General features: G+C 48.9%; 2 protein-coding genes across 3 annotated transcripts; one reads left to right on the top strand and one right to left on the bottom strand.

Moving 5' to 3' along the window:
* Positions 1-554: 554 nt before the first annotated feature.
* LOC108097573 (dedicator of cytokinesis protein 3) lies at positions 555-25,258 on the bottom strand. 2 transcript variants are annotated; one of them, XM_017199957.2, is made up of 13 exons: positions 24,521-25,258; positions 17,464-17,705; positions 17,254-17,402; positions 7,745-7,865; positions 7,445-7,682; positions 5,561-7,294; positions 4,682-5,502; positions 4,514-4,623; positions 4,378-4,395; positions 4,015-4,221; positions 3,779-3,953; positions 3,498-3,719; positions 555-3,436 (listed from the first exon to the last, which is right to left on the bottom strand). In XM_017199957.2, the coding sequence occupies exons 1-13, from the start codon at positions 24,552-24,554 to the stop codon at positions 1,427-1,429; spliced, it is 6,081 nt and encodes a 2,026-aa protein (XP_017055446.1). In that variant the 5' UTR covers positions 24,555-25,258; the 3' UTR covers positions 555-1,426. The 2 variants fall into 2 exon arrangements, with proteins under 2 accessions (XP_017055446.1, XP_017055447.1); XM_017199958.2 differs by lacking the exon at positions 4,378-4,395.
* LOC108097574 (innexin inx3) lies at positions 11,384-17,037 on the top strand. Its single transcript, XM_017199960.2, is given in 7 exon segments — positions 11,384-11,471; positions 13,340-13,548; positions 14,665-14,873; positions 15,213-15,673; positions 15,739-15,892; positions 15,955-16,059; positions 16,061-17,037. Coding segments are annotated over 6 exon segments (1,188 nt in total). The 5' UTR covers positions 11,384-11,471; positions 13,340-13,385; the 3' UTR covers positions 16,157-17,037.
* Positions 25,259-25,331: the final 73 nt, after the last annotated feature.

Genomic DNA, 25,331 nt, shown 5'->3' with positions numbered 1-25,331 from the left:
CCCAAAGGTGGCGTTTAGTGAAGGATGAGAAGAGGTTGGCAACCCAGTTTTAAATAGTTGAAACGATAAGAAAACTGTTTGATTGTTTATACTTTATTAAATTCTTTAGTAAATTCATATATTCTCGCCATGCATGTGTATAGACAATATGTTTTTTACTTTCCCTTCGTAATAATCAATGTTTATTCGAGTTGTTGACTAGTTGTAGTTTATGATTAGTTTGTTTAAATACGAGTTTAACGCTTTTGATTGATGCGCGTCTGAAAGTATATATGCATAGAAAGACTCTATATAAGTTTGTTTAAAAAATTTACAAAAATGGAAAACTTATCTGATTCGTTATGAAGCTAGTAGCACTTTAAAATTCCTAACTGCTTTCCGCATATATATGTAGTAGTCGCGTATATGTCTATATTTCGTGTAAATATGTTCGTTAAAGTAAGACTGCATTGCACATTCCGTCGGTGTCCTGCTTTGTTCTCAGTGTATATATTATATGTCTGGCGTTGACCTCTTTTGATTAGCGTTCTGTGTTTTGGTTTTAGTGTTTGATATTCTCGTTCGTTACAAAACTGCGATCTTTATTCTCTTAGCTTATTATTCTGCTTAGTAACTTTAGCGACAATTCCCGTACGAATATAAATAATATTAAAACTAATAATTGTATAAGCAACCTATAGATTACAACACTTGTTTGTCTTGCGCTTTGGGCTCTGCAGCATAAATTTGGCACCGAAAATAATTAGAGTAGAAGTGGGGAGCATTTCAAAAGCCATTGGTAAACATAAACTAACTAGCGAAATTCGATCTCACTCTGCTTTTGGTCTATGGGTCTACGGTCTACAGTCTACGGATGCTCTATCGCTGCGCATAGGAGAAGTCCGTCTGAGCATGTGCATCCTGGCTGCCCGCCGTCGGATAGTAGAGGACACTCTGCTGGTGGTGGTGGTGGTGCTGGCAGCCGGACACCTGCTCCGCCTGCTCCATCTGCTCCACCTGGAATCCCCCCGCCCGAGAGCCTCCCGGAGAGCTGCCTGAGCTCCTCCGGCTGCTCCTGCCCCACCGGGAAGCTCAGGCCGCAGGAGCAGTGCTCGATGTGGGGCTGCCCAGCAGCCAATCCCGGCGTGGCGTGCACCTGCGCCTGCTCCGTGATGATCGTGGGCGGCGGCGAGGGCGAGGAGAGGCAGTCCTGGCAGTAGTGGGCCGCGGCAGCCGCCGCCGCCTGCTGGTGGAACTGGCTGGAACTGAAGGAGGGCGGCGGCGGAGGCGGCGGCGGCGGGGTCATCGAGTGGCTGGAGGAGCTGCAGTCCGTGGTCTCGGAGCCCGTGTCCGTGGCCGTGCTGCCCGAGGACGTGGACGTGGACGAGGATGGCTTGTGTGGCTGATGGGGCTGGTCGGGTGGGTGATGGCAGCGACATATTGTAACTCAAAAAGTGCCGCCATCGTGCGGGTGACCAGATGAGGATGAATGACTGGCAATGGCTGGCAGTGGCGCCTCAGCAGCAGCAGGCTGCGCAGCTGCGGGATTGCCCGATCCCGCTCCCAGTCCCAGTCCGTTGACCTGGTGCTGCAGCGAGCTGTAGCCATCGCCATCGCCATTCTGCTGCTGCTGCTGCTGGGCGAGATGAAGATGACTGTTTGTGGAATGATTCTGATTCTGATTCTGATTCTGATTCTGAGTCTGGTTCTGATTTTGGTTTAGATTCTGATTCGGGTGTTGGTAACTGAGTTGTGTGCTGTGTGGTGAGTGCGTCTCGTCGACCCCGTTGCTGGACACGGCCAGGGACTTGGGTGGAATGGGCGGCGGCGGCACCGGGAAGTCCTCCACGTCGAAGGAGCTCGTCGAGCTCTCGCGCTGCGTAATGTTCATCGAGGCGCTGGCGTTGTAGTCCAGGCTGCCATTGCTGCTAATCCTACAGTGCTCCCGGTGCTGCACCGTGATGGCCGAGATGGAGGAGGAGTCCTCGCTCAGGTTGTTGAGATTCATGTGGTTCAGCTCGCGGGAGCTGGTGGTCGAGATGCCCGAGTCCCGGAAGTCGTTGGGCGCGAAGCAGACACTCAGGTGGCCGTCCTGGAAGCTCGGAGGCAGCGAGTGCGGCTGCTGGTCGGCCTCCGGGTCGTCGTAGCTGATGTCCACCACGGAGTACTTCTGGCCGTGCTGCTGCTGCTGCTGCTGCGAGTGGCGGCGGCCCACGGAGTCGCCTCCGAAGTCGTTGAAGATCAGCGGGTTGGAGGCCCGCTTGTCGGGAGTGATTCCCCTCGGAGGCAGCGGCGGAGCATTGGGGGAGTTAATAGTGGGCTGCCTTTTCGGAGGCACCTCCGGACTGTCCATGGCCCCGTTGCCCACGAAGTTCTGCGAGCGCGGGCGGTTGGGCACCGGCGGAGCGGCGGCTTCCTCCAGCGGAATGCTGAGGCTCTCCTTGCTCAGCGTTTGGTAGGAGCTCAGTGGGTCGACGGGCCGCGGGGTGTCGCCGGGTCTCGTGTAGATCTCATCCAGGTCGTACACGTAGTTGGAGTGCGCTGTGGAGTGCGTGGCGGAGCTGGCACCCAGGCCGGAGGAGGTGGAGGCCTGCGCCACCCGCTGCTCCGTGGGCAAGGGAGGAAGCGGGGTGTTCACAATGCTCTCCGAGTGCTGCCTCTTCAGCCTGCCCATTCCGGAGAGGCTCTGCTTGAGCTGGGAGAAGCGCTCCAGGAGGCGGTTGTGCAGGGGCTGGACTCCACTCGGGGCCAGCTGGCCGTGGAGCTCGAGGGCCTGCTCCAGGATCTGGATCTGCTCCAGGATGAGCGTCTTCAGCCGCTGCACGTTCGCCTGCTGGCCGGCGCCCTGCGGCGACTTGAGGAACTGCTCGGAGAAGAAGGCCTCCTGGTACTTGCTGATGCCACCCATCACGTTGGCGTCGATGGTGCCCTGCAGCCGCATCGAGAAGGGGTTGATGTTGCGCTTCGGGTCGCGCTTGTACTGGACGATCAGCTCGGAGAGCTCCTTGCCCGCGTTGCTGATGATCTCGCAGGCGTACTCCACCGGCGCCAGCTCCTGCATGGTCTTCTGCTTGACCTCGTACCAGCGCAGGATGCCCGGCAGCGGACTGGCGATCTCCAGGATGGTGCGCTCGATCCACAGCGACTTGAACTCGTTGTCCTTGTCCACCGTTCCCTTGTAGACGGGTCGGTCGTAAATGAAGCGCGTCACGTCGTTCACCTCGTAGAACCTGGCTATCTTCTCCGGCACCGGAACCATCGCCGTTTTCAGGGCCTGCGCATCGCCCACCGGCCGCACGTTGCTGATCTGGATAAACTGGTCCGGTGCGTTCAGGATGGCGTTGTCCGGCGGACTGTTGTTGCCCAGGATCTGTGCGCTGGGGAACTCCGTCTGCAGGCGCTGCGTGAAGGCTCCGATTCGCTCGTACTCCAATCCCCGATAGACAAACTGCTTGTTCTGTAGAGGATACACTTTTTAGTACGTGATCCTTAAATAAATAATTGGGTTCAAGATTTACCCGGACAAAGAGCGGCAGTCCCATGCCGTAGAATCCCACTCGGAAGTACTCCGGTTCCGGCCGGAGTTGGGTGAGGATGTTCTGGAAGAACTTGGCCTCCTGGATGAGTATTTCACTCAACTTGTTGTAGTCAAAGCGACGGGTTTCGTACAGCTGCGCCAGTTCCTTGCACAAGGGAATGCCCTTCTCCCAGCACTTTCCCTTGTCAAAGTATTTGAGGATCTAAAGAGTAGGTTTATAATATTTAATTTGGATTAAAAAAGATTTTGACGATGGATAACCTCGTGATAAAGTCGCTCCTTTCGCTGCCATTCCGGCTGGCCACTGTTGTCGAAGGGGGCGAAGCTCTGGGTCTCCCGATCCCAACTTAGCATGGAGGCATATAGTTTGAGGGTGAATCCCGCCTCAGTGTAGTTCTCCGCCTGGAGATGCAGGTTGTGCAGCTTGTAAATGTATCTGAGGGGTAGGAACATCAATCAGTAAAATATATTATTCATCAGAACAGCAGTTAACCCACCTAAGATACATTTCCTTGCGATTGATTTCGTTCTTGTAAAAGTTGAGTAGGTTCACGGTGCAGGTCATTCGCTTGTCCCGGTTCTCCTCGCCCTGCATCACACTGCGATAATCCAGGAGTCGCTCCAGAAGTCGGGTAACCGAGGCGATAAAGGCAATGCCAGCCTCCTTCCAGTTGGGGTTCTCCATCTGCACTTTCTCCAGCAAGCTAACCACAGAAATACAGAATTACTTAATGCCTTGAATACTAAATCACAAGTGTGAGGTACAAACAAAATAAATACACAAGAATACAGGAAACTAATAAAGTCTAGCGGAGAAATCTACAAAAGGCAAAGGATAAATTGCTCTGAGTTAAACTTACACCAAGCTGAGATGTTCCCTTTTTATGGATGGCGATTGCAATGAGTGTGAAGTGAGTGAGTTATAAATATTTACAGGCATTTACAGACATTTATATACAGATGGTATAACTATTTAAAAAGAGTTCGCCAACTTACATGGTGCTGAAGAGCTCCCTGTATTCGTCGTCGCCTTTGTTTTCGCTGATGAGAAGGTCCAGCTTATCGATCAGTTCACTCTCCACCAAACGGAAGGATCCTCGGGCAGCCTATATAATCAGGGTAGTATATTAATTTATAAGCTACTTGAGGCTAGAGGCAGCTTACCTGCTCGCACTGCATCATGTCGTAGAAGACGGAGAGTGTAGCCTTTCGTAGAGCGGGCTCTGGCACCAAGGTGACCTCCAGAAAGGGCCCCACCATCGAGGGGATGAAGTGCAGCTTCTGCTCGCCCAGCTGCGACCACATGCTGAGGATCTGGAAGCCCATGAGCACCCGCATGTCGCCGTGCGAGTGGAGGATCTTCAGGCGCTTGGGCTCCCTGTACTGCTCCAGCTGCAGCGAGGGCTGGGTCAGGAAGGAGACGGCCAGACTGAAGTAGCTCCACCACAGCTGCGAATCGAAGGCCTGCGGTCCCAGGAACCTGTACACCAGCGGCTTGGCGAACTCCTCCAAGGACATGCGGAGCACATCGTTGGCGGCCAGCTTCATCACCAGCCAGTCGTTGGGGAAGACGTGCCAGTCCTGGGTCAGCAGCTCGTCGTAGACTAGCAGGGACTTGCTGAGGAACTCCTTCAGATCGCGCGGGTCCTTGTTGGGACTCAGCTCGTCCCAGTAGCGCTTGTAGTGGGTCTCGTCCAGCAGTTGCAGCAGTCCCAGCAGGCAGGAAACCAGCTGGGGCAGCACCGCGTTGGATCCCTCCATTATGATGCTGATGGTGCGGATGAGGATGCCCAGAATGTTCTTGCAGAGCGAGTCCAGGTCGTGCTGCAGGGTGTTGGTCACCTTGTCGCGCTGCTCCTTCTGCAGGTCGTACAGCTGGCTGAGGATCTCCGACAGGATCTCGGCGCAAAGGCGCAGTTCGTCCCGCCGACTGAGGTGCATCCTCAGGTGCTTGCAGGCCACGGAAAGAACCACAGTCCGGGAATCTACAGTAGATACTCTCATAAGATTACAATGATACAGATAAAGGATTACCCAACTCACCATCCTCGTGGAACAGCTCCCCAGAAACCAGATCCTTGACCGCATGCAACTTGGCCTGGATCAACCGAATGGGAGCCCCGCGGGGAATCGCGTCCAGCATGTTCCTCGCCAGCATTCCCAGTTCCGGTGCGGGGAGCGTGTCCTTCAGCTGCTCCAGCACCACGCCCGTGGAGTTGAGCAGCATCTCCTGGGTGGGGATGATGACGTCGTACGAGGGAACCGCCAGCATTCCGTTGAGGGCGGTGAACAGGGAATGGAGATCCCGGCGGAACGAGTCCTCGTACTGCCCGCCAGTGGCCCTCGCGAAGAGCCTCCGCGACTGGATGAGCAGCTTGAATATGTACTCCAGCGAGCCGAAGCACTTCTGGAAGGGATCGGGGTGCTCGGCCTTGGTCATGAACACGGCCATGTGCTCCACGGAGGTGATGAGCCCCTTGTACACCAGGGCGGCCGCGAAGTGGTTCTCGATGTACTCGTTCATCACCGGGCGGAAGTGCTGGAACTTGTTGCTCTGCAGCAGGCTGAAGATGCTCACCAGGACGTGGAAGACCAGGCCGGAGTGCTGGGTGCTGTTCCCCTCCTCGTTGGAGAACATGGCGAAGAGGGCGTCGAGGACGTCCTGCAGGAACTTGACCAGCTCCTCGTCGTTCAGCCGCAGCACACCCGTCAGCGAGTCCTGGATGGTTTCCGGGTACGTGCGCCACTGCAGCAGCGAGAGCAGGTCCGCGTTCTGGGTCAGCTTGGTGGAGCAGAGCAGGGAGCGCAGCACGAACACCTCCTTGGAGCTGCGGCTGAAGCAGCCGCCGCAGTCCATCTTGGCCTGGGCGTCCCTCGGACGGCACTGCAGGCGCAGGTAGTTGGAGGCCTGCAGCTTGGCGGGATCCTCGCACTTGTACACGTACAACTCGTGCTGGCCGTCGCCCAAGGTGGCTCCTCCTGTGTCCATCAGCCGGGCAAAGCTGAAGGCGAACAGCTTGGGCTCCGTCTTGTCCCGCGTGGAGCAGTGCCTGAACTCGAACCTCACGTGCGCCGTGGCGAACTTGTCGATCTGAACGCTCAGGCGCAGCATCTCGTTCCAGCTGGGCGCGTTCTGGTGGTACAGGATCATCGAGCGGTACTGCGGCTGCGAGTCCATCCCGGAGGCTCCCCACAAGCAGTCCGTGAGCACGTTGCCCGTCACGTCCAGCACCACCACGGTCACCAGGATGTTCTTCCCCGTATTCTTGCCCCCGCGCTCGAACTCCCCACGCTCCAAGGTCAGGAAGAGGTCGTTGCGCACGTCCCCGGGCATGATAACGTCCGGGAAGCCCATCTTTCTGGTGATCGTCGATCCCTGGAAGAGCAGCGGCTGCTCCTGACGAGCCTGTCCCAGTCCTCCGTGGAGGAGTTTCAGCGAGACGACTATACCCTGGGTTCCCTGACTCGTCTGGATGGGCGAGTACTTGCCACTCGACTTCTTGATGATAAGCTCGGGCAGCAGGTGGAAGTCCTTCTCCTCGCTCTGGAACAGCTTGAAGCTGTACTCCCGCTCGTCGGAGGACTGCTCCAGGCTGCTGTCGAAGTGGGCGATGTCGGCCAGCGAGAGCACTCCCACTCCGAAAGGACGACGAAAGGTGGGTCCGTGGCCAAAGGTGCCGCTCTTCTCGATCTTCTTGATCGAGTCCGACTGGATGATCTTGCCCACGCGCATCACCACGGCCACGAGGTGGAGGTCCTCGTTGAGATCAGCGGCGCCTAAAAATAGGAAATAGATTTTAATCATTTAATTAAGTTATTCAGATAAGGATGTATTTAAGAGATTAATCTTGTTTAGAGTGTAATCCTTAGGTTATTCAGATAAAGATATATTTAAGAAATTAATCTTGTTTAGAGTGTAATCCTTACCCAGATCAGTGAACACCGTGCAGTTGCTGTGCAACTTTTCAATGTAGTTGGAGAAGCCGTCTTTGGAGATCTTGACCAGAAACCTTTCGGACAAGGGTCGCATGTGGCTGCCGTCGTAGAGGAAAAAGTAGACCTCGGCATCATCGCCTCCTATCCGATGGCCGAAGTCCCGCATGCAAAAGTAGAGATGGTGGGTCAGAATCTTCCGCTGCGTCTTCCGCCTCAAAGTTCCTCGACTCTGTGGGTTATCAAATCGAATGTTGTTACTACAATGGAATAACACTCCAAAACAAAACATACCGACGAGGCCTTGGCGTTATCAGCACTGCTCACGTGGACATTGTAGAGCTTCACGATGCCGATGCCATGTGGATCCACCGCCAGAGGTCCCTCCCTGGGCACCAGATCCAGTCCGAGTTTGCTGCAGAGATCGAAAAGCATTTGTAAGCTGATTGATTGCAATGTGGGGAGGGGAGGGAAGCACCCAGCTAAAACAACTTTGCCACTTTGTCACGTTCCGATTCGAACGACACATTTCAATTAGTGGATCGTGGGAGCTGGATACAGTTGGTTATTGGGGAAACCATCGGAGCTTTGGGGAAACTGACGCATCCGTAATTAATTGTCGCTTAACGGAGTCGGAGTCGTGTGGAGCGCCAAGAATTAAATACAAATTTGGTCAGTCATCTTGGGCGATCATCATTAATCACCGGGAATGCCCATTAATAGGGGGAATGGAGATTTATTTTTAAGACGTTTTCGAGAATGTTTGGGTTTAGCATGGGGTCTCTCCTCGTAGGTGTGAAGTTTGAAATGTATGATAATTATAAGTGTCATCGTAAGGAAAGTATTTGGAATATTATTACAATACTATTAACCTAGATCTGGTTTGTTGCTCCTAAGATGCATCCTACTAAACAATATTATTGTTAAACATGCTAAATAATGCTTATACATTTGTTATATTCAATATAGTTCTATTATTAAAGCTCCATAAATTCTTATCAACATAGCTTCTCAAGTTACCCCGTTCTGAGAAACCTGTACCACTCATGCAAAGCGAGTGAATCAGTGCCAAGGCAGCCGGGAACCTGTCACGAATCAACTGAACTTTCGGAAAGTAGCTCGAGTTTCGACTCGAATCAATCGGTTCTATCGACAGAGATCGCATCCAAATGGATTGGATTGGGCGATCATTAACTTCACACTATCTATGGCCAGTACGTGCCCGCTGTTCGCTCGCCGGCTACCGATCGGAATTTACATGATTAAGTCCGAGAGCCTCATAATGACGATGATCGGCCACGGATCTTGGACACACATCGCATGACGCATAAATTTCGGCTGCTTACTTACAGCCCAGACCAGAGACCCAAGACCAGAGATCCAAGATCCAGCCAGATCGAGTGAGGTACACAAAAACTACACAGCTAATGGGTTCACGGCATTCCGGTGGCGCATGCGCGCAGAAGAAGGGAGGAGTGGCCGAGGGAGGGGGGCGGCAGTTCGGGCCAGGTTCATGGCGTTGGCCGACGAGCGAGCAACCGTCCAACGTCATCAGCAATATGTTGCCCGACGTCGTTGACGATGCTGCTACCTCGGCTACGCTGGACCTTCTACCTGGCTTACGCAGCGAGAGAGCCGGGCGTCTCACGATTCCTCCAGCAGAAGAACAGGCCGTAGAAGCCGTTTGGCTGTTAACGAGGCCTAAACGGCCTGGCTCTTGCTCAGGTGAAAACCAGAGAGCGAGAGAGCCGAAAGCCGAGAGAGCGGCGAGCGGAGAGAATCTCCATTTTGGAACCGGAACCAGCGGAGAAACTAAAGCCGTAGATCTCTGGGGAATTTCGGCTCTCCTCTCTCTGTACAGAGATATGTAGTTAAATATACGAGTATGTGTGTGTGTTTGTGTGGGGTTTGGGCCACCTCTGTTACGCCGGGAGCCGTGGCTCTGAGTTGACGTGACCAAATGAAGCACTGCGACTCGAAAATGTATCTCGTGGATATGGATACAAATATGAGCCGAGCCGAGCGCGTGCGCAACCCGCAAAAACAGTAGCCACGCTGGTAACGAACTCTTGAGTCGCCTTTAATTAAGTGGCTGTGACCCAAAGCTCAACAGGTGAAAGGCTCGCTTATCTGGACAAATTCCCCTTTAATTAAGCCCGGCCCAAAGTGTTGGGAAGCCCATGAAGATGTGACACAACAGAACGGAGAGTGGAGTGGGGAGTGGGGAGGAAGGAGGGGGAGTGCGGGGGACGCAACAAGATGGAGAACAGACGATACAGAAAAATTTAATTATTTACACTTCGATAAGCAGGCCTGTCAACCACAAACAAAAGCAATAGCAACAGCAACAACAACAGCAACAGTAACAGCAACAAGCCTGCCTGCGATGGCATTGTATCTATGGGTCTCGCCTCGCAGCGGCCCAGATACACGGCACATATCACAATCACACATGCCATATATTTCGTATTTAATGTCTTTATAAAAGGTGTAGCTCGCAGATACATTTCTTGCGAGAGGCCACAGGCAGCCACAGAAAACCAACAAGCACTGCAACGCGGGAGGAGTGGGGGTTCGGAGTGGGGAGTCAGGACATGGAAACAGCAGCCTCAGAACCGCCAAGAACGGCAGCAGCAGCCATTTCGAAATGCCATTTCATTATGGCCAAGACCGAAGAACCAGCAGGCAGGCCACAACCAAAGAAAAAGCCAAAGCCGCCGAGCTGAGTCACTCCGCCAAGGAGTTGCTGGAAGGAGGAGCTGGTGCTTTCGGCGGGGGTAAGGAGTTGGTATAGCATAGTATGGTATGGGTATGGGTAAGGCTTGAACTTGGAACTGGGGCCAGGAATGCCTGGCAACAAGTTTGGCGTTGCTTGTCTAGCTCTCAGCATGCAAATGGATCTTGATTTTCGGACCCCAAGTGAGAGTGTGTGCGATCGGCGACGACACATTTAACCCTGGAAAAGGAAGGGTTCCTAAGACCACTTGGCGGCCTCTCCTCTGCAGAGGATTCGATGGACGTGGAAACAACGATAAATTAAGCGGACAGGCAGCTTCAAGTTGCGCGGAATTAATTGCAATGCGTTTTTATAATGAGGCAAGAGGGACTCAGCCGAAGTACTTGCGGTCTACCTCATTAATTTCAGTTACCTGGCTTCGGATTTAGAAAAACATAAATTTAGAGGTGATTAAAACTGGAATTAGGTTGCAGAACAACTTTGTGTAAATTGGAATTAAACTATGTTTTTTGCCAGATTTTACTGCTTTTAAGTTACACTATACCTTACATAACATATTTTACGAAACTTTTTTATATTCTTTTAAATACCATATTACTTTAAAAAATTTAATATAAGTATAATAACATATACTTAAGAAACCATAGGATATTCTTTATTTTTCGATCGCTTTTCTCTATTTTCGGGTAATCTTTTGTTTCGTAAGTCTTTTATATGGTGTTCCAGATCTGGCCCTTTGTGTATCAATATCATTGTTTCGCCCGAATGACTTCGACTCTGACTTTTCCTCTCTTTTACCAGTAGTTTAATCTGATTTTCAGATCTAGTTGATAGAGTTGTAGAAAGCAATAAAATCGTCAGCTCATCCTAGATACCCAACTAATCAATGGATTTACAGATTTACAGATTTTCAGTCCAGATGGTTTCAGTTTGCTGTTCTCAAGTCCGTTAAAGATAGAGGGAAAATCGGAAGGTTACCGGAGTGAGGACTACCTAAGTGACCCGAGGTGGCTGGGTGGGTCTCGGTCTTGGTCTACAGGTAACGCCGGGTCTCAGGTAAAAGGTAATGGTGGTGCGCGAATGCAGCTTGAGCGTTACTTCGACCCGCGAACTGGGAGCTGGGAACCGAGAACTAGTTCGAGATCGAGAGGGAACAAAGGCGAGAGAGTGGCTCCGATCGGAACCGCGAGGCGGCTGGCTCTCGAAATCTGGCGACGCCGTCAGTAGGTTTTTGAACGCCGCTGAGAGCAGCTGCCCACTTTCGAGTCTCGAGATACGGATACGGTATGGGCACCACTTAAATCTCAGCTCAGCACCACTGGGCCACAACCACCAAGCGGCACGCACACCACCACCGCGGAGTGCAGTTACGAATGCAGTTCCAGCTCCCAGCTGAGTCTCTCTGCCAGATTGTGTGTGTGTGTGTGCGGGCTGGCTGGATGGGTGTGCGAGTGTATCTGTGTGTGTACTTGTGTATAATAGAAATCTCGGATCTGCAACAACGTTTCAGCAAAAGTAACAAAAAACACACAGGGGCTAGCCAGAAATAATAAATACAAGCAGCGAAACGAGAAAACGAGTTTGCAAAGTGTCAAAAAAAGTGGCAGCAATAAATTTAAATGCGAGCGGGGAGCTCTAAAATATACGACTTCTAAAACTGAACTTCGGCAGGAGCAAAAGAATCACTTAAGTGTGCGAAGGGGTCGTCGCATTCGGTTCTGGCCAACTGGCAGGTTGCTGCCAATCTTGGTAGCAACACCTTCAGACCGAAAGAAGTCGGCCCAAGGAAAACGAACAAACAACAAATGAGAGAGAACAGTGGCAACAACCGATCCGATCCGATCGCGCCCGCTCCGCTCCCAAAAAGAAAATACCTTAAAACCAGTTTCTTTTTTGTCTTTTTCGAAAAAGAAAAAAATTTATTGAAAGAAAAGAGGCAAGAATTGAAGTTGGGTTGAAATGAAGTGCTCGTGTGTGTTCCTGTGTGTGTGTTCCTCTGTGTGTGTTTCTGTGTGCCAGGTGCCTGTGTGTGTGTGTGCGTGGTAAGATTGAATGTTCAATGCAGAAGCTGATGCATTTAAAAGGAGTAGCTGCCGTTGCGCAGATACAGATACTTTGCGACTTTAATTGCTGCTCGCCTGCGAGCGACAGAGACGACTATATGGTGTATGGTACATGCATTATGCTCGCTGCGTGTGTGTGCGTTGCTCTCAGAGTTACTGACGGAGTTATTCGATCTGTCGTGCCGAAATGAAATACAGCCAAAACACACACATAAAACACACAATAAAGCCCACCAAAAAATTTGCATATAAACAAAAGAGCCAAGAAGAAAGCCAGCCAGAACCTGATCCATAGCCGAATAACCGAAAACCAAAAGCAGAAAGCCGAAAACCGAATCGAAATCCACAAAGCACCAAAAGCTGGGAAAAAGAAAACAAAACCTCAAGAGGTTTGGACTGGGGACAAAGTGAAATTTATGCGTGGGTTGACAAAAAGCGCTGTACCGGTTCTGAGAGCCGAGTTCTTGAGATGAACCCAACTTGTTGGCACCGAGCGAAACGTACATATTTTGGGGGCCTGGAGGGGAGGGCATTCAACCTGGCCAGCTTAGCTCAGATTAGATTAGATTGCACAACCCGCCGTGGAGCTATGCTCCTACAAACAATTCCGATTCCGGCACTGCCCGAGCACTTACTTAATTGTAAGTGCGGCTTGTCGACGATAACGCCGAGAACCCTGGAGCACAAAAACCGAACGAACGAAACTAACGATGGGAGGGCACTTTCAGTACCCAGAGATTGGGAGTGGGGAGGAAGTTCGTTCCTATATGTATGAGCAGTGGTGAAATAATTTGGAATATGTCATGTCTGTCCTAGATAACGCACAAGGCAAACACAGCGCACAATTAAGTATGGCAAAAGAAAGAGCGATGGCAGTGCACTCGGAAAAAGGGAGCTTGCTAAGCATCCCATATTCCCACAGGATATTCCCTATATCCTTTATTAGCATTCAACTAGGAAGACTACAATCCTATCAAAGGGTGTTATATATAAAAGAGTCTTTACCCCTTGGGAATAACATCTCCCAACTATCAATTTCTCTCAGTGCACCCGTTCTCATCCAATTACTCTTCGCTTGTCCACTTGCAGTTAGCTTCGTTGCAGCAGCACATCAACACCAACAGCAACCATCAACATGGCGGTCTTTGGCATGGTCTCGGCCGTGTCCGGCTTCGTTAAGATCCGCTATCTGCTGGACAAGGCGGTCATCGACAACATGGTGTTCCGCTGCCACTACAGGATCACGACCGCCATTCTGTTCACCTGTTGCATCATCGTCACCGCGAACAATCTGATCGGTAAGTTAGCACCCGCCCACTATCCGAAATTAGTGCAGCCCTGCAAGTGTTTAGCACCCGATTAGCCCAGTTTGCTCAAGCAATTGCAACACGGCTGCTAATGCAGCACTAAAGTGCAAGCCACACACAATCCGACTCATCGAAACATAAAGAAAAGTAGCTCGTGCATAGCTTTCACAAATTGACCGCAGCACGTTGATCGGATTTCATCCAAAGCCATTTATTCAAATGACTCATAACTCGGTCGCTGCGGGAGGTAACCTGCGATTCGTTCGAAAGAGCCGTGAAAATCAATGTATCACTGAGGTGCTTTACATAATGATACTCGAAATAAATGTGATTTTGCGTTCCCACGCACTCACAATTGGGCTTTAAGAAAAGAATGTTGCTATTTCCAGCATAAAAAGGTGATAATTAGACTTCCCAACTAGCGATTCGCAAATTAAGAACTCATGAAGAGCTCAAAAGCTGTAAATAATAGTAAAGCAGGCATGGTTACCTAACATTTGGTTAAGGTAACAAGTTTAGAGCAGATGGCTTTAATACTGATTTCATGAAACTTCAACCCGAAGTCTAGGCAACCGCACAGCCGCCCAGCTTCGAGCCAAATATTTGTGCATTAAAAGAAGTGCTCTAAAAGTGAACATCTGACAGAACCACAGTCAAATATTGACGGTTGGTTCTGGGAATTCCCCTCTCCACCCTCTTTTCCTCCGTCTGCAGCTCCATTTGTAGCCACTTTGTTTGCCCAAAACAGAGGGAAAGGCAGAGTTGATGTTGAAGTTGGGGCGCACCCAAAAAGTCTCTCTCCGTCCGTCCGTCTATCTGTCCGCCCGCTTGAATGTTGCAAGTCTGCCTAGGCACGTCGTCTACACGAGTACGAGTATAGCGACCTGCAACCGTAATAAATGTAACCGTAGAAAAACCGCACCCACAAGCCGACAAATTGGGATTGGGGAGATGGAGAGCTGGGGAGCTGGGGAGCCGGGACCAGAGATTGCCCTAATGGCACTTGACGTTGACGAACGGCTCGCCTGCGAGGTTGCCGGCGAGGAATTCGAATTGCGGCGAGGTCGAGTGCATATCTACAAATTGTATTTATCTTTGCGCTTGCAGGCGATCCCATCAGTTGCATCAACGACGGCTCCATTCCGATGCACGTGATCAACACGTTCTGCTGGATCACCTACACGTTCACGATACCTGGCCAGCAGCACCGCCAGATCGGGACGGACGTGGCTGCTCCGGGCCTGGGCAACGAGTACGGCCAAGAGAAGCGCTACCACAGCTACTACCAATGGGTGCCCTTCGTGCTCTTCTTCCAGGTGAGTTTACACGACCAAAAAGTGATAAGATAGCAGAAACAACTAAACAGATAGAATACATTAAAACATCCTAATGTTTTTCAAAAGATTATCTTCATGCTTAAAACAGCTTTTAAATTGAATTAGTAACAATGTAAGCAGATCTTATATTCCACACGATTTTCCAATTATCACGAAGATGATCAAATGAGACTGGTAAAATAACCATCTTGTGTAAGATTAAGTGGACTTAATTGAACTCTAGACACAGAAACTATTGCTCACTTAAAGCAAGGCGGTCTAGTGTCTATTAATGTAATTTCCACTTCCGACTAAACAAATCTGTTTACTGTGTTGCAGGGTCTCATGTTCTATGTGCCCCACTGGGTCTGGAAGAACATGGAGGACGGCAAGATCCGCATGATCACCGATGGGCTGCGCGGCATGGTCAGTGTGCCGGACGACTATCGGCGGGATCGCCAGGACCGGATCCTCAAGTACTTCGTGAGCAGCCTGAACACCCACAACGGCTACTCGTTCGCCTACTTCTTCTGCGAGCTGCTGAACTTCGTCAATGTGATTGTGAACATCTTCATGGTGGATAAGTTCCTGGGCGGTGCTTTCATGTCCTACGGAACGGACGTGGTCAAGTTTTCGAACATGGACCAGGACAAGCGCTACGATCCCATGATCGAGATCTTCCCGCGACTGACCAAGTGCACCTTCCACAAGTTCGGTCCCAGTGGATCGATCCAGAAGCACGACACGCTCTGTGTGCTCGCTCTGAATATTTTGAACGAGAAGATCTACATTTTCCTATGGTGAGTTCAAGAGCTTGAACCCATTTCTTTGAATAGATCTTCAATGATTTTTGATTACCTAACAGGTTCTGGTTTATTATTTTGGCCACCATCTCGGGAGTGGCTGTGCTGTATTCGCTGGTGGTTATCATGATGCCCACCACCCGGGAGACCATCATCAAGCGGTCCTATCGCTCAGGACAGCGCAAGGAGATCGCCGGATTGGTCAGGCGTTTGGAGGTATAAGTTACTCTTGGTTATCCCCTCTAAACCGATTCTAACCATCATTTTCTATCCCGCAGATTGGTGACTTCCTCATCTTGCACTTCCTCAGCCAGAACCTCAGCACAAGGTCGTACAGCGACATGCTGCAGCAGCTCTGCAGCCTGCTCGGAGCCTCCCGAACCCCCCTCGGCCCCCTCGACCCTCGAGATGAACCCCATCAGCCACCCGATCTACCCACCGGTGGAGAGCTTCGGCGGCGGCAAGGAGACGGAGACATGAGCCCACCGCTCCGGCTGGCTTCCAAAACAATGATTTCAATGATTTCTCAATAATATTCGTAGGGGAGGTAGGGAGGTGAGGAGAGGAGTGGAGAGAGGAGTGGAGAGAGTTGTGTGTCATGAGTTTAGGCATTTCCATTTGTAAGCGCAGGACTGCAGGAGGACGAATCACGAATCAGCGGAGATCCAGCTCTGTATGTTCTATGCGAAATATATATCTAGCGAAATTGTAAGGAAGTAATCTTTGAATTGAATCCCAGGAGAGCAGGTGCAGTTCGTCGGTGACACGAGTGCAGTACAGAGTGAGTGCCACAGAGTGAGAATGAGTTGGGGATACCCCATTGAGGAGAGGGGAAACTATAAAGAGGGACACAGGAAGACCGTGCAATTTGTAGGTTGAGGATTTGAAGGTTGGAGGATGGAGTATGGAGTATGAAGGATCCCATTTGCGATTTGGCTACTGGGTATCGTAGGTGGGTCGATGACAATGATGCGCCATTTAAATATACACTTAAGTTTAACAGTTAGTTCGGATGACCGATCCGATCCGATCCGGGAAGAAAACCTATGCAGCTATATCTGCTTATCGCTCACGCACGCTCACGAAACGTTGATCTATATAAAATTGTAGTAATCGAATGATACGAGTACGACGAGGATATAATTACGAATATTTAATCGAGTATACGTATACACGATGCTCTCGCTATTTTTGTCCTAACATTTAGTCTACAGATATATCGTAATTTTAAGGAATTTTGTTTATAACAAAATTATTGTGATTATTGCTAGAAAAGAACACATTTTACATAAAGCAAAAGAGAACCCAAGCTATCTAAGTTCAAAGTTGTAATAAATATTCTATATACAATTTCAGCTAAACTCCGGTCTTATCAATGGCGGGAAACGGTTGTGTTTATATTCGTAACAACAAAGATTGGAATTTCTATTGTTTTAGCAAGGGCATTGAATTACGACTGTAGTACTACGCAGTCGGCATTCATAACTTCGTGGGAATGCTTTTCAACAAAGCAGAACTCCAACAACGCACTCAAGCTTGGCTTGTTGGGAAATCATAATGAATAGCGATCAACTTACCGGTTACCCCAGTCGATTTTCGAAACCACCATCATCTGGAGCTCCAGGGTTTGGTCCTGGGTCATGGTGGCACTCAGCAGCTCCCTCCGACTTTCCAATATGGAAAACATTACTTTGCGCAGGGTTTGGAACTTGTAAGCCTCGCGATCCTAAAAAAGGGATTTGGATTTATTTAGCTTTATATTTCTTAGGGGTGTTTAATCAACTTACCACGTAGAGGCGCTTCCAGATCTCGGACCATTCTCGCAGGACTTGGGTGCACTCGGCGACCACGGGATCGATTTTGGACAGGTCCTTGATGTGTATGTAGGTTTTGGGGAAGAGGCCCACCGTCCGGGACTTTCGGGGACAGGAGCCGCGGTACCAGAACTTGCACTCCTCCACAATGTCCACGGAGTCGCCGACGTCGAGTGCCAAGCCGAACCGGACATCGCCATGCCAATTGTGGATGGCTGTTTGGGGGAACAGAGAGGGAAAACGAAATGAGAGCAGGAAAAGTTAAGATTTAGCAGCGGAGGATTACAACCAGTTGCGCCGCACTTCTTGGCCATGACATTGCCCCAGGATGGACGGCGTGGCAATTAAAGTGCCCCCACGAGTGGCCACTTGAGCATGCCACGAGTGGCCCGGCAACAATAAATACTTCAACTATAAATAGGCAAATGGCTATGAAAAGAAAATATATGCACCCGGGCGTGTTTTTATGGAGCCAGGCGAGTGTGGTTCGTGTGATGGTGATGGGGGTGTCCCTTTATCGAGAACGGAACAATGCCAAAGCAATCGAACACTTTGGGAACACAGGGATCCAGCAAACCAAGTGGGAGCCACCATAACTCCGATCCGGGCTCGAAAACGGGAGCCACATCGCCGGCTGAGAAAGCTGCTGCATGTATCCGCAATGCTGGATATGGATATGGTAACGATTACACTGCCAACTTTGGTTTTGGTCTCGGGACAATAAATGTTCGATTGGGAAAAACAAGCCATCTGGAATTTCAATTATATTTTTCTGAAGAGGTTACTGAACTCCGTCTTCGTACTTCGCACATTCATATTTTGAATGAAGGAAAATATTTTAGGTATTTCTGTTCATGATTTAGTTGTGCTTCACTACATTCTACACTTTTTGTTAATACAGATTAAGAAGTCGGTAACCTAACCTTGGGTAATCGATACATTGATTAGAAAAGTTTTCTTCGTAAGACAAATAATATGATAAGAAACCAAATGTAAGTACTAGTAGGTAAGTTGATGAATCAGTGAGTTTCCCCACTATCATCGCTGATATCAAAGTTCGTGTGGCTAATTCACATTCCGGACAAGCCCGTCCGATTTTTCGCCGTGTTTCAATTACAAATGCAAGGCACACACACTCTAGTCTGGGAGGCGCCGCAAGAAGAGGAACCCGGCAGCGATGGGGTGGTGCTGATGGCGGTGGTGGTGCTTCTGCCGGTTCTGCGGGCTCTGCTGCTGATTCTGGTGGTGGAGGTGGCGGAGGTGGTGTCTGTGGGGCTGGGTGGATCTGGCAGTAAATGTAAGTGTGTGTGTGTATGTGGGCTCCCCTGTTGAAAGACAAACGAGCGAGCACGGCATGAGCATATCAACGAAAGGAGCTAATAAAACGCACGCCCAGACAGACAGACATTCAGACGGAGAGACATTCAGACAGAGAGTCAGAAAGACTGAAAAGGGGATTCGGGAGGGGAGATGTAAATGAAATGCTTCAGTGCCATGAAAATGGGCAAACTGCTTCCTGTTGTTGCTACTGTAGCTGTTGCTGTTGCTGTTGCTGCTGTAGATGTTGCTGCTGTCGTAGCTGTTGCTGTTGCTGCTGTGAGTGCTTTATGGAGCTGCTGCTTTTGCTTTTGCCTTTGCCAGAGTCCCTCGTCTTTATTTCAGCTGTAGCTAACTGGCTTCAATTTGCGCCACTCGCCGCGAATGCGGCAGCCTGATTTAAATGAATTCTGGAGATGCTAAATAGCAAGTATTTTATAATTTAAAACGCCAGTTGAAGACCTCCGCTCTTGGCACTTCAGCCGGCGCGGGCAAACACTCCGCCAAATGAGCACACACACACACACTCTCACACACACACATGCTTTGGCACTCAGAAAATAGTCCAGTGTTTCCTACTCCAAAAAGGATCAATACTTTTAAAGGGTACTTGAGTTGAAGAGGGAAGCAATAGCTCAGCATTATGAAAATAAAACCCAACTTCTTTCCTCTTTTTCAGATACTCAATCTATGCCCTCTCTAATGGAAAATTTAATATATTTTTTGGGTTCCTTATAACACATTTTCTTGAGTGTACTTTTGCACACATCCTGGATTCCGCAGCGTAGTAGGCAAAATGCCAGCCAAGCGTTTGCACTATTTAGGTCAGTCACATTAGGCAGGCGTCGGCCTGGCAAGCAGCTAAAACTCACAGCCAACTGGAAAAACCCTCTCGAGTACACTGACAAAAAAGTCATAGCCATTAGGGGAACGCATTTCCTTAAGCTCAGATCGGAGGGACTGTGAAATCTTTGATTGCCAGCTCAAACTAATTTAAGCAATCTCAGCAAAATGATTAAGAAGTGCTTAATAGCTGCCTAAATAAACAGTGTGTATATCCCAAACAAAAGGGTTAATGTGCAGCATAATCAAACTTTTCTCTGCGTGCACACATAATTATAATGAGCATTTAGCAGACTTAGGGAAATTTAATATTAAACTTCGCAAAGTTGTCTTGAAGTGGCAGTGGAAATTGGCAGGATCATCGCAGGGCTGAGCCGCATAATTACTTTTACGATGAATGCAATATCCCAAAAGGCTCGGCTTACATCACTCCTTTTGTTTGCCCTCGCACAAAGGCCAAAGGGGAAGCGCTGGGACTGTATCCACCCCGAAGGAGGAGCGGAACGGAGCACACAAAGCTCACTCCAACAAGTCCGCAATGTCAACAAACGTATTTAAATAAAAAAGTCGTTAAGGCAAGTGCATGCCAGATGGAAAGGGGGAAAAGGGGAAAGTGGGGGAAATAATTTTAAATTAAATGAAAGAGCTGCCTGCACTACTCGCTGCTGGCGAGCCTCAGTAGAAGCCCCACTGCAAATGGATTGAATGAGCTGGCCGACTGCAGGGGCGTGGTGGTTAGCCCCCCGAGGGGGCCATCTTCGCACTTGACCCCCCCGCGTATCCGCATTCGCATCCGCATCCGCCTCAGCCGCCACGGCACTCGAGTGCCGCCGGGGAGGCTTAAGAATTTAATTAATTAATTGTGTTATAACCAACAATATGAGGTCGCCAGCAAAGTGCGGAACCCGCCGACCGCGGAAAGGGAAACCGCCCGAATGTGGGTCAAGTGGCTGGCCCAAACCCACTAAAATTAGCTTTGAATCGGCTGGGGTTATAGGGTTATAGCTCCTCTGGGGGACAAAAACTTAATTATCGCATTCGCAGGTAACGATTCTCGTACTACTAAATATTCTAAAGCGGAGTACTTATGACACATGCTCTGTTTAAAAGTTATTTAAAGGTTGTTTTAGAAAGTCGTCCGGAAAATATTTTAATTCGAAATTTGACTACCAAAGCAAACGTGTTCGAAAGTGGTTAATTAATTGGTTGATTGATTTATAAGCTGTATATTAGCTTGAGTTTGTGCCGTGAACTATTAGCAAGTTTATGATCTATAACATTGCAATCTACATATATAAAACCGATAAGGCAGACAATAAAGATAGTCAGTTTATGTGGATTTATACGGTGAAGTGCATATGACGACAAAATGCCACTATAAATTGAATGTATTTGTTATACTATATTACCATATTTGCCCCACTTGTCTCATTTATGACCAAGTTAATCTCGCAACCAATGAAAATCGCAGTCAATGCAAGTGTGCAATACCTACATTTCAAATGCAAATCAAAGTGAAACGTGTATATAGAGGGCATAACACCCTTTTGCTTTAGTTTGCTTAGCGGAACCACTCGAAAGCTGTCCGCAGGAGGAAGCATGACCCAAATGTCAATCAGATGTCATTATCACTGGCGCTGTCTGAATAATAGAGTTGCCCGAATGGATGCTGCTGTGGCATTCACTCCGCTCGGAGAGCGAACTCCGGCCGAACAAAGCGGACTTTCCTCCATTGTCAAGTGGATTTTATTATAATTGCGAGTTAGTGACATCAGTTGGGGAATGAGTATGTGTTCGTGCTGGCGGGTCTGAAAATATTTGCTTATTATATGCATTTTGTATCTCCCGATGTGGCTGGCATTGCTGTAATTAAAAGCATTTCATATGTGCCACTCAATTGAGTGCTTGCACACTTGTTTGTTTTTTGTCACTGTTTGCATTTTGTTTTCGCATGTAAATGAGCATTTAAAATCCACATGGCGCGCATTTAGCGCTGTAACTTTGTTTGCTCATTTCGGATATTTAATTCGTAAGCCCCCACTTATATCCACTTACATATATCGATCGATAAGCGACAACTGCTAACGCCAGTTTCCCATCAATGCTCCCCCTTTTTGGGGCTCCACCGGAAGACCTTCATAACTATTTGTACAGTGTATTTACGCTGGCGTATTTAATCACTTTGCGGGACAGGTAACTCCTTATCTTTCGGGGCTCATCGAACTTCCTAATGGGGGACATCCCCAGGCTCTACTAGACGAGCCCTCCACAATGCCTGCATTAACATACGAGTAAATCAGCCGGCGGATGGGGAAACCGTCCGTCCTTCCGGAAATGTGACCGATAATGCGCCCAAATGCGATGCGATTCCCCGATAAATTTCGAGTGGAGTGTGCGTGTGCGCGGGCTGTTAATCATACGCCGCGTGTCCCACAAATGGCAATTCATAAATAAATCGTTAAAGACGAGTTATGGAAGTACAGCTCAAATGGACGAGTGCCTCGTACGCACAGCTCGAATCAGAGAAACCCTTGCCGCCCAGCATATTAAACAATGGGAATGAATCAATTTTATGCGCACTCATGTGTGTGGTTGAGTGTAGAGTGTGTATGTTGTGCGTTCTGGAGGAAGGAAGCGCTGCACAAATTTGTGCGCGGCTCCACTGGCCAAATGCATAAAATGAATATTAAATTAAAGTTGAAACTGAAATTGCCGCAGCGACAGCGGAATTCGCTGGAAAGGCAGACAGCCAGGCAGAAATACGGAAAGTCGGAACGTAGAAAAGTCGGGGAGACGGAGCGGCAACATCCGGTCCACAGTCCCCTCCTCCGCCCCTCCCTTCCCTCCCCTCCCTTCACAGATTCATTTTGATTTTTTGGCTAAAGTTGCGTAAAGTTTCGGCTTCGAATCTAAGTTTGCAACTCCCGAGTGGAAGTGACCCGCATGGACGGGCCCAGATCCACGAGGGTTGCTCCGCAAATTGTCACCATTGTGCACTCGACTCACTGCGCAATCGAGGGCAATAACTACAGTTGGACCTGGGTAAAGAAGACTTTGCAGGAGAAGATTAGCAAGACTCTTAAGGGAACATGAAATACCGCAAATGGTAACTAATGTTGGGGGGTGGTTTCTCCTCTGAAGAATTTTATAAACGAAATTGTGGTTTGATCAATGAAAATTTCTATTATATATTTCTCTAAGTGACAGATGGTGGTTTTTGATTACCGATGGCAGACTGTATTTTCCGCAGCGGTAATGATTACTTGAAAAGGAGACAAAGAGTGCGATGGTAATGAAGTCATTGCCCAGCAGTTGCAGTTGGCCAGCACGTGGCGCTGCAGGATGAAAGACAGGATGAAAGAGGAGCGGCACAAGGACCTCAAGGAGGCGGTGACAAAAGGGGGAGGAACTGGGAAATGGGCACTGGGAACTGGTAATTGTGCAAGGTTAGGGCGTTGGCTTGACAGCGCCTCGAATCGCTAATGATGTTCAACTAGAATGGATCGCCGTTCGCCGAGTGACTGATTGATTTGTGTAAACTCTGACCGCTGTCATGTCAATCTTTGGCGGGTTAAATGGGGGGCAAACATCAGCGAGCAGCGGCAAAAGCTGGGAAACTGGAGCAGAAGCAGCTCAGCAGTGGAGCCACAAGAAACTTCATCACCGAATGTCAGATACCCTGCCAAACCTCCGATTACTTCAAAAGTACTAAAGATACTATTAAAACCAATGGTTTAGTTATAATAATTTGTATTATTTTAAATCTGACATACTGTGGATTGAATTTTTAAGCCTTTAAGTGTATACAAATTGCCTTCCTCAACAACAATAAAAATTGGTGCTTATCTGGGCGGAGACCATTGAAGCGGCACAATGAATAAAACTTGGCACAGAGTCTGCTTCTGAAGATGCTGTCGTTCGGTCTTTTATTTCATTCACTCGTTTTGTTTTATTTTGTTCTCCAACTTCCCTGCCCCGCCCCCTCTGCAATTTGTTAAGCGCTGCCATTGAAGCGGGAAGTGTGACGAATGCGGAGATAATGTGGAAATCCAGCTGGAGAGGAGCGACTGAGTGGGCACAAAGAACTCCAAGATCTACTTGAATTGTCCGCAAGTGTGTTATCAAAACACGCAACGCGATTTTCTACGGCGGTTAAGATATAGCCACTTTGCCAACTAGCTGTGCAGCAAAAAAGAGATAACTATGTATCTTCATCTTTAAAATGAGAAAAATCTAAAGACAGAAAATGAAAACAAAAACAACAGAATTCTTGAAAATATATATATTTGATTGCAAGAGTTATAATTTTCCATTCCATATGTTTACTATACTAAACAATCCTATATAATATAACTAAAAAATACAAAAGATATATTTTTTTAGGTGTGTAATTACGAAAGCATTTAAATTGGCAGCACCTGGCCGGGAAATTGGCAGCGCGACAGAAGACAGAAGAGCGCTGTGCGGAAAAGTGCGAGCGGGGAAAGCTGTGTGTATAAACACATCAAATCGCAGCACGGCAGCAGCAACAAACAGAGAAGTCTCTTTGAGATACACGCTGGGTGGAAAGGAAAAGGGGGTGCAGGGGGGCGGTGGACTGGGGGATGATGATGCTACAAACAGTTTGTGTACGAAAATAAGTAGAAAAATCGCTTTTCCTCCCTGCTGTCCGCCCAAAAGTGCGGGGGTGGTTGGGTGGGTATTCGGTTTGGTATCCGGCGTTTCGCGGAAAAAAGCGTGAATCGCCGCAAAAGGCAACAATAAAAACAAAGGCCACGCACGTGACGCCCAGCGGGGGGCGGGGGGTGGTGGAAGGTGGGAGGCAGGGTGCGCTGGAAAAGTGGGTGGTACATTTCGTTTATTTACTCACCGACTCCGTATTTGTTATTCGAAGGTATCCACATTTTGTCGCTGCTGTTTTCAGAGCTTCAGGTTTTGCCGAAAAAATCCAACTCAGCCGGCCACTCCCTGCATTTACGTATTTTATCCAGTTATTGCGGCAGAAACACCCTTTTTATTGGCAAAGATTTGCATTTGCATTTGAATTTGCATTTATTATTGCCTATATTTATCCACCATTTTTCGCACAGCACACATACATACACACACACAAGCGCACGCAATAAAACTTTCGCTTTTGTTGTTGTCTCTATCTCGCTCTCCTCCACTTTATCTTGTTTAATAACTACAACTACGCACAACGACACTTGCACTTGTCTACATTGTTGTTGTTTTTCTACTGCTTTTGTTGTTGCTGCCACTGGAAGGCAAAGATCGCGCTTCCAATTGGCGACGATTACCGCTAGGTGGAGAAAAAGGAAGTGGCTGATTGGGGAGTCTGGAAGTGGTTGCTTTTGCTTTTGTTGCGTTTTTCACGGACCCGCGCACACACAAACAAGAAAATCAATACGAATTTCGGACTCGCATCTGCACTTCCAATTGGATTTTTCACTTTGCAAATTTTAGCGGTTTGACTTTTGGCTCCGCCAATTGTTGTTAGCTCGTCGCGCACTCGCGACCGTTTTGTTTGGTTTTTGCGTTCTATTGCTTTTCGATTTTTCCGTTGGCAGCTTCCCGGGCGCAGCAACAACAAAGTACTCTCCTTGGCGCTCAGCTGTCCAATTAGAGTTACCAGTCGGAGATATGGCTTTCTCCCAGCTAGCGTTAAATTCAAACTAAAA

The sequence above is a fragment of the Drosophila ficusphila genome, unplaced genomic scaffold, assembly GCF_018152265.1.
Source record: "Drosophila ficusphila isolate 14025-0441.05 unplaced genomic scaffold, ASM1815226v1 contig_791, whole genome shotgun sequence".
Lineage (NCBI taxonomy): Eukaryota > Metazoa > Arthropoda > Insecta > Diptera > Drosophilidae > Drosophila > Drosophila ficusphila.
The sequence above is the reverse complement of the archived record's forward strand: the minus strand, read 5'-3'. Positions and strand labels throughout refer to the sequence as shown.

Bases quoted from the DNA above. Each gene is read 5' to 3' on its own strand.
- LOC108097573 (XM_017199957.2), bottom strand. From the start codon at position 24,554: ATGTGGATACCTTCGAATAACAAATACGGAGTCG. The intron at 3,954-4,014 runs GTGGGTTAACTG...CCTACCCCTCAG, and splicing joins CGCAAGGAAATGTATCTTAG to ATACATTTACAAGCTGCACA. The intron at 3,437-3,497 runs GTAAATCTTGAA...TATCCTCTACAG, and splicing joins GACTGCCGCTCTTTGTCCGG to AACAAGCAGTTTGTCTATCG.